Source organism: Heptranchias perlo, chromosome 5, assembly GCF_035084215.1.
Source record: "Heptranchias perlo isolate sHepPer1 chromosome 5, sHepPer1.hap1, whole genome shotgun sequence".
Lineage (NCBI taxonomy): Eukaryota > Metazoa > Chordata > Chondrichthyes > Hexanchiformes > Hexanchidae > Heptranchias > Heptranchias perlo.
In genome coordinates this window covers 120,171,970-120,188,874 of record NC_090329.1, presented here as the reverse complement: position 1 = coordinate 120,188,874, position 16,905 = coordinate 120,171,970, and the positions used below count along the sequence as shown (strand labels likewise).

Sequence of the window (16,905 nt, the reverse complement as noted above, 5' to 3'; positions counted from 1 at the left end):
TAAAATTGGTCACAGTACTTAAGGTGTAGCCTGACCAGTTTAAGCCTGTCTTTTCTGATTATAGTTCAGTACTCTACTTGCATTGATTGCAATTGTACAGTAGTTGGATATGTTGAGTATCCAATCTACTAAAACCACTAGATCTCTCAACTTTGCCCTTAGCTATTTTGACAGCATTCATGAGGTACTTAACTTTTTTTTTCCTTCCCATCTGCAGTGCTTTACACTTCTCCATATCCACCTGTTCCACCTGCTTACATATTTTGTCCAACTCATTTTGTCATTCCTGAACAGTCTTCTCACAACCAACTGCCTCTCCTAGTTTGGTATCCTCTGCAAATTTGACCAATTTGCATTGAGTTCCCGAATGCGTGTTGTAAATGTAAATTAGAGACAGTGGGTCCCAACAGTGGGCACCCCGTTCAGCATCTGACATCTCCCCAACTCTGGCACAAGTCTTTAACAAGTACGTGCTGGTTTCTACCCTTCAGCCAATCTCTTACCATTTCCAAGTTTTATCTTGAAAACCCATTGTTTTGAGTTTAATAAATAGCATTTCATGAAGAACGTTACCAAATTCATTTGGAAGTACACCACATTATAGGGATTTCCACAGTTCACTTGGGTTGTCACTTCCTCAAAATAAGAGATTGGTCAGGAGGGACCCACCCCCCACCTTCTGAAGTTATATTGGCTTTGGTTACTATGACTATACAAGTAGTTCTCAATTTTACTTCTGATAAACAATTCTGTTTATTTTTTATGGTATTTACTGTTGAGCCTAATGTGTCTACAGTTGCCCTTGTTTAAGCTTTGCCACCTTTTGAAAGTGAGCACCACATTAGCCTGTTTCCAATCCAGTGGAATCTCTTAAGGTTCATTAGTTCCCTCATTTTGGCTGCCAATGTCTCTCCAATCTCTTTCCTTGTCTGACTTAGTACTTTGGGAGATGTATTTGTCTTGAGCCCTTGTCTGTCAGTATGGCTCAGTGGTAGCACTCTCACCTCTGAGTCAGAAGGTTGTGGGTTTATGTCCCACTCCAGATACTTCAGCACAAAATCTAGGCTGACACTCCAGTGGAGGACTGAGGGAGCGCTGCACTGTCGGAGGTGCCGTCTTTCGGATGCGATGTTAAACCGAGGCCCCATCTCCCCTCTCAGCTGAACGTAAAAGGCACTGTTTTGAAGAGCAGGGGCGTTCTTGGTGCCCTGGCCAATATTTATCCCTGAACCAAAAACATTATCTGGTCATTATTATGTTGTGGGACCTTGCTGTGTGCAAATTTACTGCCGAGTTTCCTACATTACTACAGTGACTATACTTCAAAAGTACCTTATTGGCTGTAAAGTGGTTTGGGACATCCTGACGTTGTGAAAGGCGCTATATAAATGCAAGTCAATTCTTTCTTATTAAAACTGCCTAGGACTTAAATTTTGTTTGTATCAAAGTTTTCATTTTACTTGGGTTAATGCAACGAAACATGATAGCAGCTGACTGGATTTTGGAAAAAATACTGAATGATTTCATAGATTTGCCCTTCTTGCTAGTTGTTTTCGTGGTAGTTGTTTGTTAACTGTTTTTGCACCCATTTGGTAGTTTTCATTCTTGCTACCTGTTCATTCTGTAGGTTCCCTACTTGTACAGTTGTTATTTGCTGTATTATGAATCAGTCGGGTGCAAAGATGATCCTTTCAGGCATGAAGGACACCCCTTAGGCAAATGAGTTTTATTTGTAGATTGTTTCAAATTTAATTTTACAAATAATCTCATTTACAGGAATTTCTCCAGTCCTGCATTCATCTATCGTAACAGCTATAAGATGGAACAGTGTAAATTGTAACACAGACCGAAAAAAAGTGTACTTGAGTGGTTAATTGAACAGAGGCTATTGATCACAAGTGGACATGCTTCAAAGGACTTGAACCTACACTAAAATTTCCTTCATGGAACATAATCTATTTGTGTTCAGCTACAGGTCCGTGCTATGCAAAGAACACTCATTGTGGTCCCCTTGGATAAGATCTCTATCCAACAAGTGAACATTACAACAGCAAGAGCTTTTGTGATTTATTCAAGCACCTGCCAGACTAGTCGCACTGGACAGCATGATGAATATTGCAGGAACATAGGCTCCTACTGATTTATATGGTTGCTTACAAATATACTGGATAAAGATTGTGAAGCAAGGCGCATTTCAGTTGATGGATGAAAATTGGAGTAAAACCCATTACTTTTCATTACAAACCATAAAAGCTTAGAATCATAGAATGGTTACAGCACAGAAGGAGGCCATTCGGCCCATTGAACCCTTGCCGGCTCTTTGTAAGAGCAATCCAGTTAGTCCCATTCCCCCGCTCTTTCCCCGTAGCCCTGAAAATTTTTTCCCCTTCAAATATTTATCCAATTCCTTTTTGAATGCCACAATTGAATCTGCTTCCACCACCCTTTCAGGCAACACATTCCAAATCGTAACTACTCACTGTGTAAAAAAGTTTTTCCTCATGTTGCCATTGGTTCTTTTGCCAATCACCTTAAATCTATGTCCTCTGGTTCTTGACCCTTCTGCCGATGGGAACAATTTCTCTTTATTTACTTTATCTAAACCCTTCATGATTTTGAACACTGCTATCAAATCTCCCCTCAACCTTCTCTGCTCTAAGGAGAACAACCCCAGCTTCTCCAGTCTATCCATGTAACTGAAGTTCCTTATCCCTGGAACCATTCCAGTAAATCTTTTCTGCACCCTCTCTAAGGTCTTCACATCCTTCCTAAAGTGTGGTGCCCAGAATTGGATGCAATATTTCAGTTGTGGCCGAACTAGTGTTTTATAAAGGTTCAACATTACTTCCTTCTTTTGTACTTTATGCCTCTATTTATAAATTGTAAACAATTTTACAACACCAAGTTATAGTCCAACAAATTTATTTTAAATTCCACAAGCTTTCGGAGGCTTCTTCCTTCCTCAGGTGAACGGTGTGGAAATCATTTCCACACCGTTCACCTGAGGAAGGAGGAAGCCTCCGAAAGCTTGTGGAATTTAAAATAAATTTGTTGGACTATAACTTGGTGTTGTAAAATTGTTTACAATTGTCAACCCCAGTCCATCACCGGCATCTCCACATCTATTTATAAAGCCCAGGATCCAGTATGCTTTTTCAACCGTTTTCTCAACCTGTCCTGCCACCTTCAAAGATTTGTGCACATATACCCCCAGGAGTCTCTGTTCCTGCACCCCTTTGGAATTATACCATTTAGTTTATATTGCCTCTCCTCGTTCTTCCTGCCAAAATGTATCACTTCGCACTTCCCAGCCTTAAATTTCATCTGCCACGTGTCCACCCATTTTTGTCCTCTTGAAGTCTGTTACTATCCTCCTCATTGTTCACTACACTTCCAAGTTTTGTGTCATCAGCAAATTTTGAAATTGTGCTTTTGTACACCCAAATCCAAGTCATTAATATATATCAAAAAAAGCAGTGGTCCTAGTACCAACCCCTGGGGAACACCACTGTATACCATCCTCCAGTCTGAAAAACGACCATTCTCCACGACTCTGTTTCCTGCCACTTAGCTAATTTCGTATCCATGCTGCCACTGCCCCTTTTATTCCACAGGCTTCAATTTTGCTGACAAGCCTATTATGTGGCACTTTACCAAATGCCTTTTGAAAGTCCATATACACAATATCAACCGCAATGTCCTCATCTACCCTCTCTGTTACCTCATCAAAAAAATCAATCAAGTTAATTAAACACGATTTGCTTTTAATAAATCCGGGCTGGCTTTCCTTTGTTAATCCACACTTGTCCAAGTGACTCTTCATTTTGTCCCAGATTATCGTTTCTAAAAGCTTTCCCACCACCAAAGTTAAACTGACTGGCCTGTAGTTGCCGGGTTTATCCTTACACCCTTTTTTGAACAAAGGTGTCACATTTTCAATTCTCCAGTCGTCTAGCACCACCCCTATATCTAAGAAGGATTGGAAGATTATGGCCAGCACCTCTGCAATTTCCACCCTTACTTCCCTCAGCAACCTAGGATGCATCTCATCCGGACCGGGTGACTTATCTACTTTAAGTACAGCCAACCTTTCTAGTACCTATCTTTGTCAATTTTTAGCCCATCCAGTATCTCAACTACCTCCTCTTTTAGTGTGACTTTGGCAGCATCTTCTTCCTTGGTAAAGACAGATGCAAAGTACTCATTTAGTACCTCAGCCGTGCCCTCTGCCTCCATGTGTAGATTCCCTTTTGTGTCCCTATCGGCTCCACCCTTCCTCCTACTACCTGCTTACTATTTATATGCCTATAGAAGACTTTTGGATTCTCTTTTATGTTGGCTGCCAGTCTATTCTCATACTCTCTTTGCCCCTCTTATTTCCTTTTTCACTTCTCTGTACTTTCTATATTCAGCCTGGTTCTCACTTGTATCATCAACCTGACATCTGTCATATTCCCCCTTTTTCTGCTTCATCTTACTGTCTATCTCTTTCATCATCCAGGGAGCTCTGGCTTTGGTTGCCCTACCTTTCCCCCTCGTGGGAATGTACCTAGACTGTACCCGAGCCATCTCCATTTTAAAGGCTGCCCATTGTTCGATTACATTTTTGCCTGCCAATCTTTGATTCAAATTTACCTGGGCCAGATCCATTCTGATCCCACTGAAATTGGCCCTCCACTAATTAAGTATTTTTACTCTAGATTGCTCTGTCCTTTTCCATAGCTAATCTAAACCTTATGGTACTATGATCACCGTTCCGCTAATGATCGCTCACTGACACTTGACCCACCTCATTCCCCAGATCCAGCAATGCCTCATTCCTCATTGGGGCGGAATCATACTGATTAAGAAAGTTCTCCTGTACACACTTCAGAAATTTCTACCCCCCCCCCCCCCCCTTTTTACACTATTACTATGCCAGTCCATATTGGAATAGCTGAAGTCCCCCATTATCACTACTCTATAGATTTGCACCTCTCTAATTTCCCTACAAATTTGCTCCTCTATATCCTTCCCACTAGTTGGTGGCCTGTAGAATACACCCAGTAGTGTAATGGCACCTCTAATGTTTCTTAACTCTAACCAAATAGATTCTATCCTTGACCCCTCCAGCACTGCAACATTCTCCTTAATAAACTTCATGTTACACACTCATTCAGCCAATATTGTTTAAACGCACTGCAAAAAACATTCAATACTGGCAACTATGCAAATATCAGCTGTAATATGTAATGTATAATATCCACTGTGCAAGAACATTTTTATTCTGTTCATAATTAATAATACTAAAATAAATTAAACTGGAATGTCCAATGTGATCAGAACGGCTGAATTAAAATTAAATCGGGCCTTCTGATCCGGATTTATTTTTCAATATTAACTATAGTTAACCTGTGTAAAAAAAAAAATGATACGTTGACTGCAGTTATCGTACAATAGCTTGAAAACTATTGCACCTCTGCTTACAAAAGTGAACAGAAATGTCTTAAGTATCAGCATTATTGTAGCATTTAGACTATAAACTATATTTTGCCATTGAGGCATTAAAATACAACCAATAATTTTTTTTTTTAAATTTTTTATCTGTGAACTTCCCCATTTATATACTTGTCTGACATCCAGTCTTGGAGGAGTCTTAACTTCCTCTGGCTCAATTCTGAGCTGCAAGATTCTATGATTCTATGCATTTATTCTTTTGGGAATGTAGAGAAAAATATTTTCCTATTTTTGCAGTAATTCTAATCATTTTTGGCACAATACAGACAGTGATAACATCCCTCCCCCTTCCCCCCCCCACACTGTCACTACCTCCCAAAAGAACTACTTAAACATTTGGCAAAAGCTTTTGATGATTAATTTTTTTGAAAAGATGAAGGGACACATGATTTTAGTGTAGCTGTCATACCTTCTCCAACAAAAGAAATGTGGACAGTTGTTCCTTTATTCTTTTGCAAAAATGTCTGTGCTTCATCCATAATATGTACATGCTGATTTGTGGAATGAGTGAGCTGGATTGGCTGTAGAGGGATGGATACACATAGTTTCCCAGCAAATGTCTTTAATAGTGGCCACTAAATAAAACAGCCCTAGAATACAGGAACTGTTAACTGAGACTTCTCACAATACTTGGGATGGTCTTCTTGATTGGCTAGTAGGATGATGGCAGGGGGTGTCACTGTGTTTATGGATATAGATCAGAAAGGATGACTTTTGGGTAGTGAGATGAAGCAGGTGGAAGCCATGTTGGGAAACATATCTGACTGCTAACTTATAAATGGGACTTTTAATTAGTGGGGCGTTGTTGATAGAGGAAAAGACCGTAAGGTGAGTTAATGGTGAGGTGTGGATGATTTAATGATCACCTTCCTGTGGGTAGAGAGGGTACACTAGATATTATGGCCAGGAAATTCTTCAGCTGCTCCCACTCCGCCACCGTTACTTCGCTAAAGGGGTGGCAGAAACCCCGTTTATGGGCGTAAACGGGGTTTCCACTGCACTTAATGGCAAAGTGATGCCGGCAGAGCGGGAGCAGCTCTGAGGAATTTTCTGTCCATAATGTGACGGGTGGGTGACACCGGTAGTAGCTGTTTATAAATAAATGTCTCTGCTTAGGATCAGGGCTTGGTGTCTAACCAAAAGTGACGCTAGCAGCATCTCATCTTCATGCCTCAATTAACTCTCCATAAGGAAATTGTCGCAAAGCACTAACCCTCTATCCCTTCTCCAAGTGAGCTCTGTATGCAATCTGTGAATCTTACTGTGGGCTACAGCATGATTATTTCTGACATCATGCAATAAATGAATTACATGGTCTTTGTATTAATGTAGAGTTCAAAGTTTTTAGGTGTTAAGACATTATAAATAAGATGCAGTAATTGTTTTCACTTGTGCCATATTTATTACTAAGCTCACACTTTAAAGGTACAATCAAAAACAAAGGTTAAAAATATGACTGTTAGAATCAAGATAGCAGTCAAGTCATTTACTGTTCAGGATGGACATGTCATGAGTGAACTGTGTACAAAGCAAGTTTTAAAAAAATATATATATTTAAAAAATGAAATAATTCTGCTCCAGATGTCTCAGGATTTTGCCCCACTAAGATTAGATGTGCTTGCCTCTGCAGATAGATTTCTCTTTCTTCCTTCCTTCCGCCCCCCCCCCCCCCCCCAAGGCCTTTCCCTCCCCATAAAGCCAAATAGCCTGCCAGCACTCGGTGTCTAAGCGCACAAGTGAAAACAAGTCACTTGAATGATTTGCTAGAGGGTTGCTGCTGCCTGTATTCCTGTACCTCAATGACGGAGCCTTTAACAAAAAAGAAGAGAATTGGTTGGCGGTGGGGGGGAAGGGCGGTGGAATCAAAACATTACTTATTGCAAAAGACCCCATCCAATAAGTTTTAATTTGTCTTTATACATTACTTTGAAAGGACCAGTGTGTATGGACTGTGTCCACAACAGGTGTCTACATTGGTTCTGTATTGCTCAAATTGCCTTCCTTAAAATGGTGGTTGGTTGATATCAGTACACTAGTTTCCAATGGCTCTAACCTATAGTGCAACCTCTTTAAAACAGTGAATGCTAAAAATTTAGTTTCTGAACCTGTTTAATACAACAAATGTGTCACCGTTAAGCGAATAACATACAATTCGTGTGCTCAAATTATCCTAACCCACTGGATCCAGGATTGGTCAGTTGCCATACATAGCCTTATAGAAGCTCTAAAGAATCTCCATCCAGCTGCCTTTCTAAGTGGTACGATAATGGAAATTCTAAAATAACACTCAATGTGAGCAAATGTTGCTGTAAGTCTACCCAGAATGGCATGAAGTACAGCCCAGTCCAAGCTTAGTACTTTGTGTGTTATTTCATTTCCCCTTTGCCCATGCCCACTGGTACAAATTCAGATCAAGTACACCATCATCAAAGAAACAATGGAACAGGAGTAAGCCATTCAGTCCCTCAAGCCTGTTCTACTATTCAATTAAATAATGGCTGATCTGTATCTCAATCCATTTACCTGCCTTTATTCTGTATTCCTTGATGCCCTTTTCTAACAAAAGTCTATCAATCGCTGTCTTGAAAATTTCAATTGACCCAACATCCACAATCCTTTGGGGAAGTGAGTTCCAGATTTCCACTACCTTTTGTGCAAAAAAAGTGCTTCCAGATTTCACTCCTCTTGTTCTGGATTCCCCCACCAGAGGAACTCTGCATCTACCCTATAAAATCCCTTTTAATTACCTCGAATAGATCACCCCTCAACCATCTAAACTCCGAGGAAATACAAGCCAAATTTATACAACCTGTCCTAATAATGTAACCCTTTAAGCCCTGGTATCTTACTGGTGAATCTGTGCTTGTACCTCTTCCAAGGCCATCAACCTGAAACGTTAACTCTGTTTCTCTCTCCACACATACTGCCTGACCTGCTGAGTGTTTCCAGCCTTTTTTGGTATATCTTTCCTGAGGTTTGATGCACAAAACTAAACCCACTACTTCAGATGGGGCCTGACCAACTGAATCATCACTTCCTCACTTTTGAATTGCAATCCTCTTGAGATAAAGGCCAACATTCCATTAGCCTTTTTGATTACATTTTGTTCCTCTGCATTAACTTTTAGTGATTTGTGTACATGGACATCCAAATCCCTTTGCTCCTCCACAGCTCCTAGTCTCTCACCATTAAGAAAATATTCTGATTTGTCTTTCTCAGATCCAAAGTGGTGACCCCTCTCTTCCACACATTAAATTCCATCTGCCTTAGTTTTCTCCATGTTCATGTTCATGTTCATGTCCATGTGCCTCCCGTCTACACAACTTATTGTGCCTCCTAACTTAGTCTCATTTGCAAACTTGGATATACAGCTCTCCATTCATCCAAGACATTAATATATATGGTAAAAAGCTGAGGCCCCAGTTCAGATCCCTGGGGAACACCACTTGTCACATCCGGCTAATCAGAGAACAAACCCTATATGCCTACTCTCTGTCTCCTATCTCCCAAATAATTAGCAACCCATATCACAAGGTTACCTGCAATTCCATGGGCTCTCATTTTTGCTAATAATCTCTTGTGTGCAACCTTATCAGATGCCTTCTGGAAGTCCATATAGACATCATCCATAGACAATCCCCTATCCATCATGCTAGCAACCTCCTCAAAAATTTGAAAAAAGAAATGACATACCCTTCACAAAGAGGTTTGGAATTTTTCTGACCTTTCTTAGTTTCTGTTTTGTGTGACTTACTGTTCGTCTTCTGATTTATTGGTTATGCAAAAGACTTTGTGTTTCTGTGCTCTGAAGAACAGGACAGAAGGGAGTGGTTCACTTGCTACTAATATTAATGATCCATTACTTGGACCAGAAGATGATGTAGCTTCTTCAAGGTTCCTACCAAGATTTTTTAATTTCTAAATCCTGTTAAACGAATCTTGAAGTTTTAGCCTAGAAATGCTATTATTAATAATAAAAAAAAATTCTTCTAACTGTATCTGGTTGGTTATCTTTCCCTCGCATCAGAACTTGTATCCCCAAATTCTTGACATTCTTTTCCAAAATATGTAACCAAATTGCTTTAATGTAGTTAATGCAATTTAAGAAGATTGGGAAGGTGTAGTCCATACGGATAAAAATGGCATGGAACATTGGATAGACATTGTGGAAACCATTGTAGTTTTTTAACATCTTATTCCATTATTTTAGGTGACATTCATGGACAGTACACAGACCTCCTGAGGTTGTTTGAATATGGAGGGTTTCCACCTGAGGCAAACTACTTGTTCTTGGGAGATTATGTAGATCGAGGGAAACAGTCTCTGGAGACCATTTGCCTCCTACTAGCGTATAAGATCAAATACCCAGAAAACTTCTTCCTTTTGCGAGGAAATCATGAGTGTGCCAGCATCAATCGCATCTATGGTTTCTACGATGAGTGTGAGTACTCTACTGTTTCTTCACTATTTAATTTGTTGGTAGAATTATTGGCATGTTGTATAGGCAGCCCTGCAGTATAATATTTTCAACAGGCAAATAGGTATATTGAAACAAATTAGTGTTCGTATATAGAATTATGTGTAATGAGCTTTAACGCCCAGACACCATGTCCAACTGGGGGAGTAGGTTAAAAAAAATTGAGAAGATTGCAGTGTTTCTGCATGAAAATAAACTAATAGTACTTTTTTTTAAACGAACATTATGAAATAACATGAGCTCTGATGTTCTGTGATTGCAAGGCACTAATCTGAATGCATCTGATGTAAACAAGAAGAAATAACCTTGGACAGATTTATCTAAACTCGACTTGATTTATATTATTTCTTGGCATTTACTGTTTATCAATAAAGGTATAAACTGCATTAATTGTGTTGGTCAGATTAGGGACACCTAGCACCGTTACGAGCTGTCCACATACTCTGTCACCTGACCAACATTAGAATAGCCAAGTGGTTAGGGCGTTGGACTTGAAACCGTATTGATATATGTCCGAGTGCTTTCGGACCCCAATCCTGGTACAAGTTTAGTTTAGAGTCAGGCTGGCCGAGCGGTCTAGAGCACTGCGTTCAGGTCAGTCTGCCCTGGAGGCGAGGGTTTCAATCTCACTCTTGACGGCTTAATTTCTTCATTGGGTTTCAAGAAGAAACTAGACAGGCTCTTGTCAACAAATGGGATTCTGGGTTGTTAGAAATGCACCAAGGAAATACTGTGGCTAGATGGACCGAAGACCTTCTCGCTTCCCTCCCTTCCCCTAGTCCACCAAGCCAAACTTATGCTAAGGTTCCCCCCTGTCCTAGCCCTGAACTCTCACCTTTGGCTAGTTTCTCTTTTCTCTTTTCTCCCCTTATGCCCACTCTAAGCTCATCTTGTCCATGAAACCTACCTCCTGCTCCCTCGACCCTATTCCCACCAACCTGCTGACCACCCAGCCTCCCTTCTTGGCCCCCATGTTAGCTGATATTGGGTCCTCGGGAATTATCCCCCTCCCCTTCAGATCATAACCCCACCTCCTCAAAAAATGCACCCTTGACCCCTCAGTCCTCACAAACTACCACCCCATCTCCAACCTCCCTTTCCTCTGAAGTCCTTGAACATGTTGTAGCCTCCCAAATCTATGCCCATCTTTCCTGCAACTTCATGTTTGAACCCCTGCCACAGGACTGATAGGGTCCTTATCAACATCCTATGCGACTGTGACCGTGGTGAACTATCCATCCTCATCCCTCTCGAACTGTTTGTAGCCTTTGACACGGTTGACCGCACCATTCTCCTCCAACGCCTCTCCTCAATCGTCCAGCTGGGTGGAACTGCGTTTGCCTGGTTCTATTCTTATCTATCCAGTCATAGCCAGAGAATCACCTGCAATGGCTTTTCTACCTGCTCCCACACCGTTACCTCTGGAGTCCTCCAAGGATCTATCCTTGGCCCCCTCCTATTTCTCATCTATGTGCTTCTCCTTGACGACGTCATCCGAAAACACGACATCAGGTTCCACATGTACGCTGACGACACCCAGCTCTACCTCACCACCAAATCTCTCGAGCCCTTCACTGTCTCTGATTTGTCACGCTGCTTGTCCAACAGCAGATATTTCCTCCATCCAAATATTGGGAAGACTGAAGCCATTTTCAGTCCCCGCCACAAACGCACATCCCTAGTCACTGACTCCGTCCCTCTCCCTGGCCATTGTCTGAGGCTGAACCAGACCGTTTGCAACCTTGGCTTCCTATTTGATCCTGAGCTGAGCTTCCGACTCATCAGCAAGACTGCCTACTTCCACCTCCATAACATTACCTATCTCTGTCCCTGCCTCAGCTCATAGGCTACTGAAGCCCTCATCCATGCCTTTGTTACCTCTAGAGCCGACTATTCCAATGGTCTCCTGGTCGGCCTCCCATCTTGCACCCTCCGTAAACTTGAGCTCTTCCAAAACTCTGCTGCCCGTATCCTAACTTGACCCAAGTCCAGTTCACCCATCACCCCTGTGCTCCCTTACTTACATTGGCTCCCAGTCCGGCAAAGTGTCGATTTTAAAATTCTCACCCTTGGATTCAAGTCCCTTCACGGCCTCGCCCCTTCCTATCTCTGTAACCTCCTCCAGCACTACAACCCTCCCAGATCTCTGCGCTCCTCCAATTCTGGCCTCTTGCGCATCCCTGATTTTCATCGCTCCACCATTGGCGGCTGTGCCTTCAGCTGCCTAGGTCCTAAGCTCTGGAATTCGCTCCCTAAATCTTTGCATCTCTAACACTCTCTTCCTTTCAGACACTCCTTATAACCTACCTTTATGACTGAGCTTTTGGTCACCTGTCCTAATATCTCCTTATGTGGCTCTGAGTCAAATTTTGTTTGATAACGCTTCTGTGACATGCCTTGGGACGTTTTACTACGTTGAAGGTGCTATATAAATGCAAGTTGTTGTTGCCTGAAACTGTTAGTGTGTTTCCTTTGGTTCAGTTGTTAGCCCTCTTGCCTCTTAGTCAGAAAGTCACGGGTTCAAGCCCCACTCCAGAGACTTGAATGCATAATCTAAGCTGACACTTCAGTATAGTACTGAGAGCGCTGCACTGTTGGAGGTAATGCCTTTCAGAAGAGATGTTAAACAGAGACCCCCATCTGTCCCTTCAGGTGGACCTAAAAGATCCCATTGCACTGTTTGGGGATAAAAAGGAGGGGACTTCTCCCGGTGTCCTGGCTAGCATTTATCCCTCAACCTACAGCACTCAAACAAATTGTTTGGCCATTTTGCTCATGCTGTTTGTGGGACCTTGGCTGTGCACAAATTGCCTGCTATGTTTTACTACAACAGTGACCACATTTCATAAGTACTTCATTGGCTGTGAAGTGCTTTGAGACATTCTGAAGATGTGAAAGGGGCTACATAAATGGAAATTCTTTCTTCCTTCTTTCTATGTCCTTGATTTGTGATGACATTAACACAAAAGGGCATACCTGTTGTGGGGTAATATTCTGGCATGGGTGGAGGATTGGTTATCTAACAGGAAGCAGAGATTTGGGATAAATGGTTCATTCTCGGACTGGCAACCAGTAGCCAGTGGTGTTCCGCAGGGGTCGGTGCTGGGTCCCCAACTCTTTACGATCTATATTAACGATTTGGAGGAGGGGACCGAGTGTAACATATCAAAGTTTGCAGATGATACAAAGATGGGAGGGAAAGTAGAGAGTGAGGAGGACATAAAAAACCTTCAGGGGGATATAGACAGGCTGGGTGAGTGGGTGGAGACTTGGCAGATGCAATACAATATTGGAAAATGTGAGGTTATGCACTTTGGCAGGAAAAATCAGAGAGCAAGTTATTATCTTAATGGCGAGAAACTGGAAAGTACTGCAGTACAAAAGGATCTGGGGGTCCTAGTGCAAGAAAATCAAAATGTTAGTATGCAAGTGCAGCAGGTGATCAAGAAGGCCAACAGAATGTTGGCTTTTATTGCTAGGGGGATAGAATATAAAAACAGGGAGGTATTGCTGCAGTTATATAAGGTATTGGTGAGACCGCACCTGGAATACTGCATACAGTTTTGGTCTCCATGCTTAAGAAAACACATCTTTGTACTGCCTCGAGAGCAAGTAAGGTTCACTCAGTTAATCCTGGGGATGAGGGGGCGGACATATGAGGAGAGATTGAGTAGATTGGGACTCTACTCATTGGAGTTCAGAAGAATGAGAGGCGATCTTATTGAAATATATAAGATTGTGAAGGGGCTTGATCGGGTGGATGCGGTAAGGATGTTCCCAAGGATGGGTGAAACTAGAACTAGGGGGCATAATCTTAGAATAAGGGGCTGCTCTTTCAAAACTGAGATGAGGAGAAACTTCTTCACTCAGAGGGTAGTAGGTCTGTGGAATTTGCTGCCCCAGGAAGCTGTGGAAGCTACATCATTAGATAAATTTAAAACAGAAATCGACAGTTTCCTAGAAGTAAAGGGAATTAGGGGTTACGGGGAGCGGGCAGGAAATTGGACATGAATTTAGATTTGAGGTTAGGATCAGATCAGCCGTGATCTTATTGAATGGCGGAGCAGGCTCGAGGGGCCGATTGGCCTACTCCTGCTCCTATTTCTTATGTTTCATTCAACAACTTGCATTTATATGGTGCATTTAATGTAGAAAAAAGCTTCACAGAGGTGTATTCAAAAAATGGGTGGTGAGCTAAATGATGGTGACCAAAAGCTTGGTCAAAGAGGTGAGTTTTAACAAACTCTACTGCTCATGCCCTATCTCGCAACAAGTCTCTCTCACCCATCACTACTGTCCTCATTGACCTTCATTGGTCCCTCAAATTTAATACTCCCGTCCTTGTGTTTAAATCCCTTTATAGCCTAGTCCCTACTTATCTCTATAACATCCTACAGCCCATTCCTCACCCTAGAATTCTCCATTCCAGCAGGTTTATTGAGAAATTTCAAGCAATCACAAAAAATCACCATTATATATTACACAATGGAGAACACGAATCTGTTTCTAAAAACTGAAAATTCACTTGCATACAACTACTACTGACATTCTTCTTCCTCCCACGCTCAGAAGCACTGCTCCAAATTTTTGTCGCCTTCCCTTCTCCCCTCTTCAATATCATCCACTTCACCCCTTCCTCTCCCTTCAGTGCCAACCATTCCCCCTTTCCTCAGTACTCACTTCTACCTGAGTACATGGGATTCTGTAGGTAATAGTAATTTTCACAAGAATTATTACCTACAGTATGCAGCAGCAGGAATCACCCCAGCCAGACTTGGGTAGGAGTGCAATAAGAACTTAATCTGAGCTGATTTTGTCCACATATACTGATATATACCCTTGAAACACTGACTGTGATGGTTAGTATTATATGTGTATAAATATATACATATATGTATGTTTTTGAAGTGTGGGATTCAGTGTAATCTTTTACATCTGAGATCTATTTTTCTATTTTAAAAGAAGAAACTAGTTTTTGTTTTATAAAGCAGTTCAGTTTTCTCTTTGATCTGACACATGGATAAATACTAATCCGAGGTTAGCTAGTTTGTAAAGGGCTGTGCGCAAACCGCACTTTCTGTAGAGTACGTGCTAGGTCACTAGATTACTGTATTAAGACCTTGATCTATCTGTTTATCTATTTGTGAACTCTGGTATTCTGCATCCCTCTTCTGATGTCAGTGACATAGAATGTCATGGGGAGAGAAAGTGGCCAGATGGCCAACTCCCAAGTCTCTAATGATGGTGCTGTGTAACCAGCTGCTGAGAGATACATTAGAGTGCCTCGGGGTTACCTGCTCCCTCCCACGCCCCCCCATCCACCTTCCAATGGAAAAGAGCAAGGTTCTGCTCACCACCAGTTACATGACCTGAGTTAAGTAACTCATCAGATAGGGAATGGAGAGGATGGAGTGGGTGCAGTAGGGGGTAATTGATCATTATGTCCTTGGCTAGGTGCAAGCAATCTAAATTAATCCCTCAGGTAGGTGACTCTTATGACTTTTTTGATTTGAAGTGCTTGAATATATACTGCATTTCAAAGATTGGAATTTTTTTGACTGTTAGGTTCAACTCAACCGCTGAAACACAGTATAAATATGGCATGTGGTACTAATGTTAGTCTTTTTAGTTTTGAAAGTGAAAACTACTGGTTTATGTTGATTTCTCTGGGCACTCTAAGTGACAGTACAATCACTCAGCCATTTCAATATTCTGGCACTTAGTGGACTCGGACACCACCCTTTTAAACTCTGATCCAGAGGAGGGGGGTGGGCTATAGGCTAGAAGAGGTTACCTCAAAACTTAAGGCGACTGAGTAGCAAAGCAGAGTCATGGCAGCTGAGTCTTGCAGGGTAGTCCAGCAGAACAGAGTAATCTTGATGACAAAGAAATCCCAGACTCCAGAAGTTAAATTAACTTTTTTTTAGAAAAGCTATTCAAATATAAGGGGTAGCTTTGTTATTGTAATCTGATGTTTTTCGGTATTTGTGAGCAGAAGCACCCTATTTTTTTTAAAAGAAGGCAGTAAAAACAGAATTCTTTGAGTTGCTGCCAGTCTTGGGGGTTAATATACTAGGTCTAACCCAGTTTAAATGTGCTGACCCCTTCTTCCCACTGCAATGATGCTAATACCCATAATACAAACGCAGAAACTGAATTCATACTTTTACTTTAGCATTTCCACATTCTAATTAAGATCTGAACTCAAAATTGTCTCCCACTGACTGAATATATATGTCATTATGTTAGCAATACATGCCAGCATGAACGAACAATGAGGTCTTCGAATCCTCACTGGATTGAATGTCAATGGGTATAGATTTGTGTACAGAATTCTTGAAAGCAGGAACTTTGGGGCTCAGATGACATTGTAAACTAGAGTTCAAATTATGTTTCAGCCTGTGAACCAAATGTATTTATTGTATACAGATGCATTATATTTGAATTTTTCTGTTAGTTCTATGCCAAGTTACAGCAGAGATCAATACTGGAAAAGGAGCACATCAAGTGATTAGTTCTAAGGACTCGTGGGGTGGGGAGGAGGGGTACAATTAGTGATGCTGAATGTTTCACTACTCAAACATACTGGCCCATTTTCTGCACTTGGATTATGTATATCCCCATATGGAATTGACAGTAATGCAGTGCCGCAGACTGAGGTGGCCTGGTTATAGAATCGTAGAAAGTTACGGCACAGAAGCTTAATCCCACTTTCCAGCACTTGGTCCGTAGCCCTGTAGGTTGCGGCACTTCAAGTGCACATCCAAATACTTTTTAAATGAGTTGAGGGTTTCTGCCTCCACCACCCTTTCAGGCAGTGAGTTCCAGACCCCCACCACCCTCTGGGTGAAAAAAATTCTCCTCGGCTCCCCTCTAATCCTTCTACCAATTACTTTAAATCTGTGCCTCCTGGTCATTGACTCTACTGCTAA

At 41.6% G+C, this 16,905-nt stretch overlaps 1 protein-coding gene across 1 annotated transcript in view; it reads left to right on the top strand.

The window, feature by feature from the left end:
* The window catches only part of ppp1cb (protein phosphatase 1, catalytic subunit, beta isozyme), a 106,206-nt gene that overhangs the window by 67,488 nt on the left and 21,813 nt on the right, over positions 1-16,905 (top strand). The window contains exon 3 of the mRNA XM_067985134.1: positions 9,707-9,937. Within this exon, the coding sequence (XP_067841235.1) occupies positions 9,707-9,937 (231 nt within the window). The remainder of the gene's footprint in view (positions 1-9,706; positions 9,938-16,905) is intronic.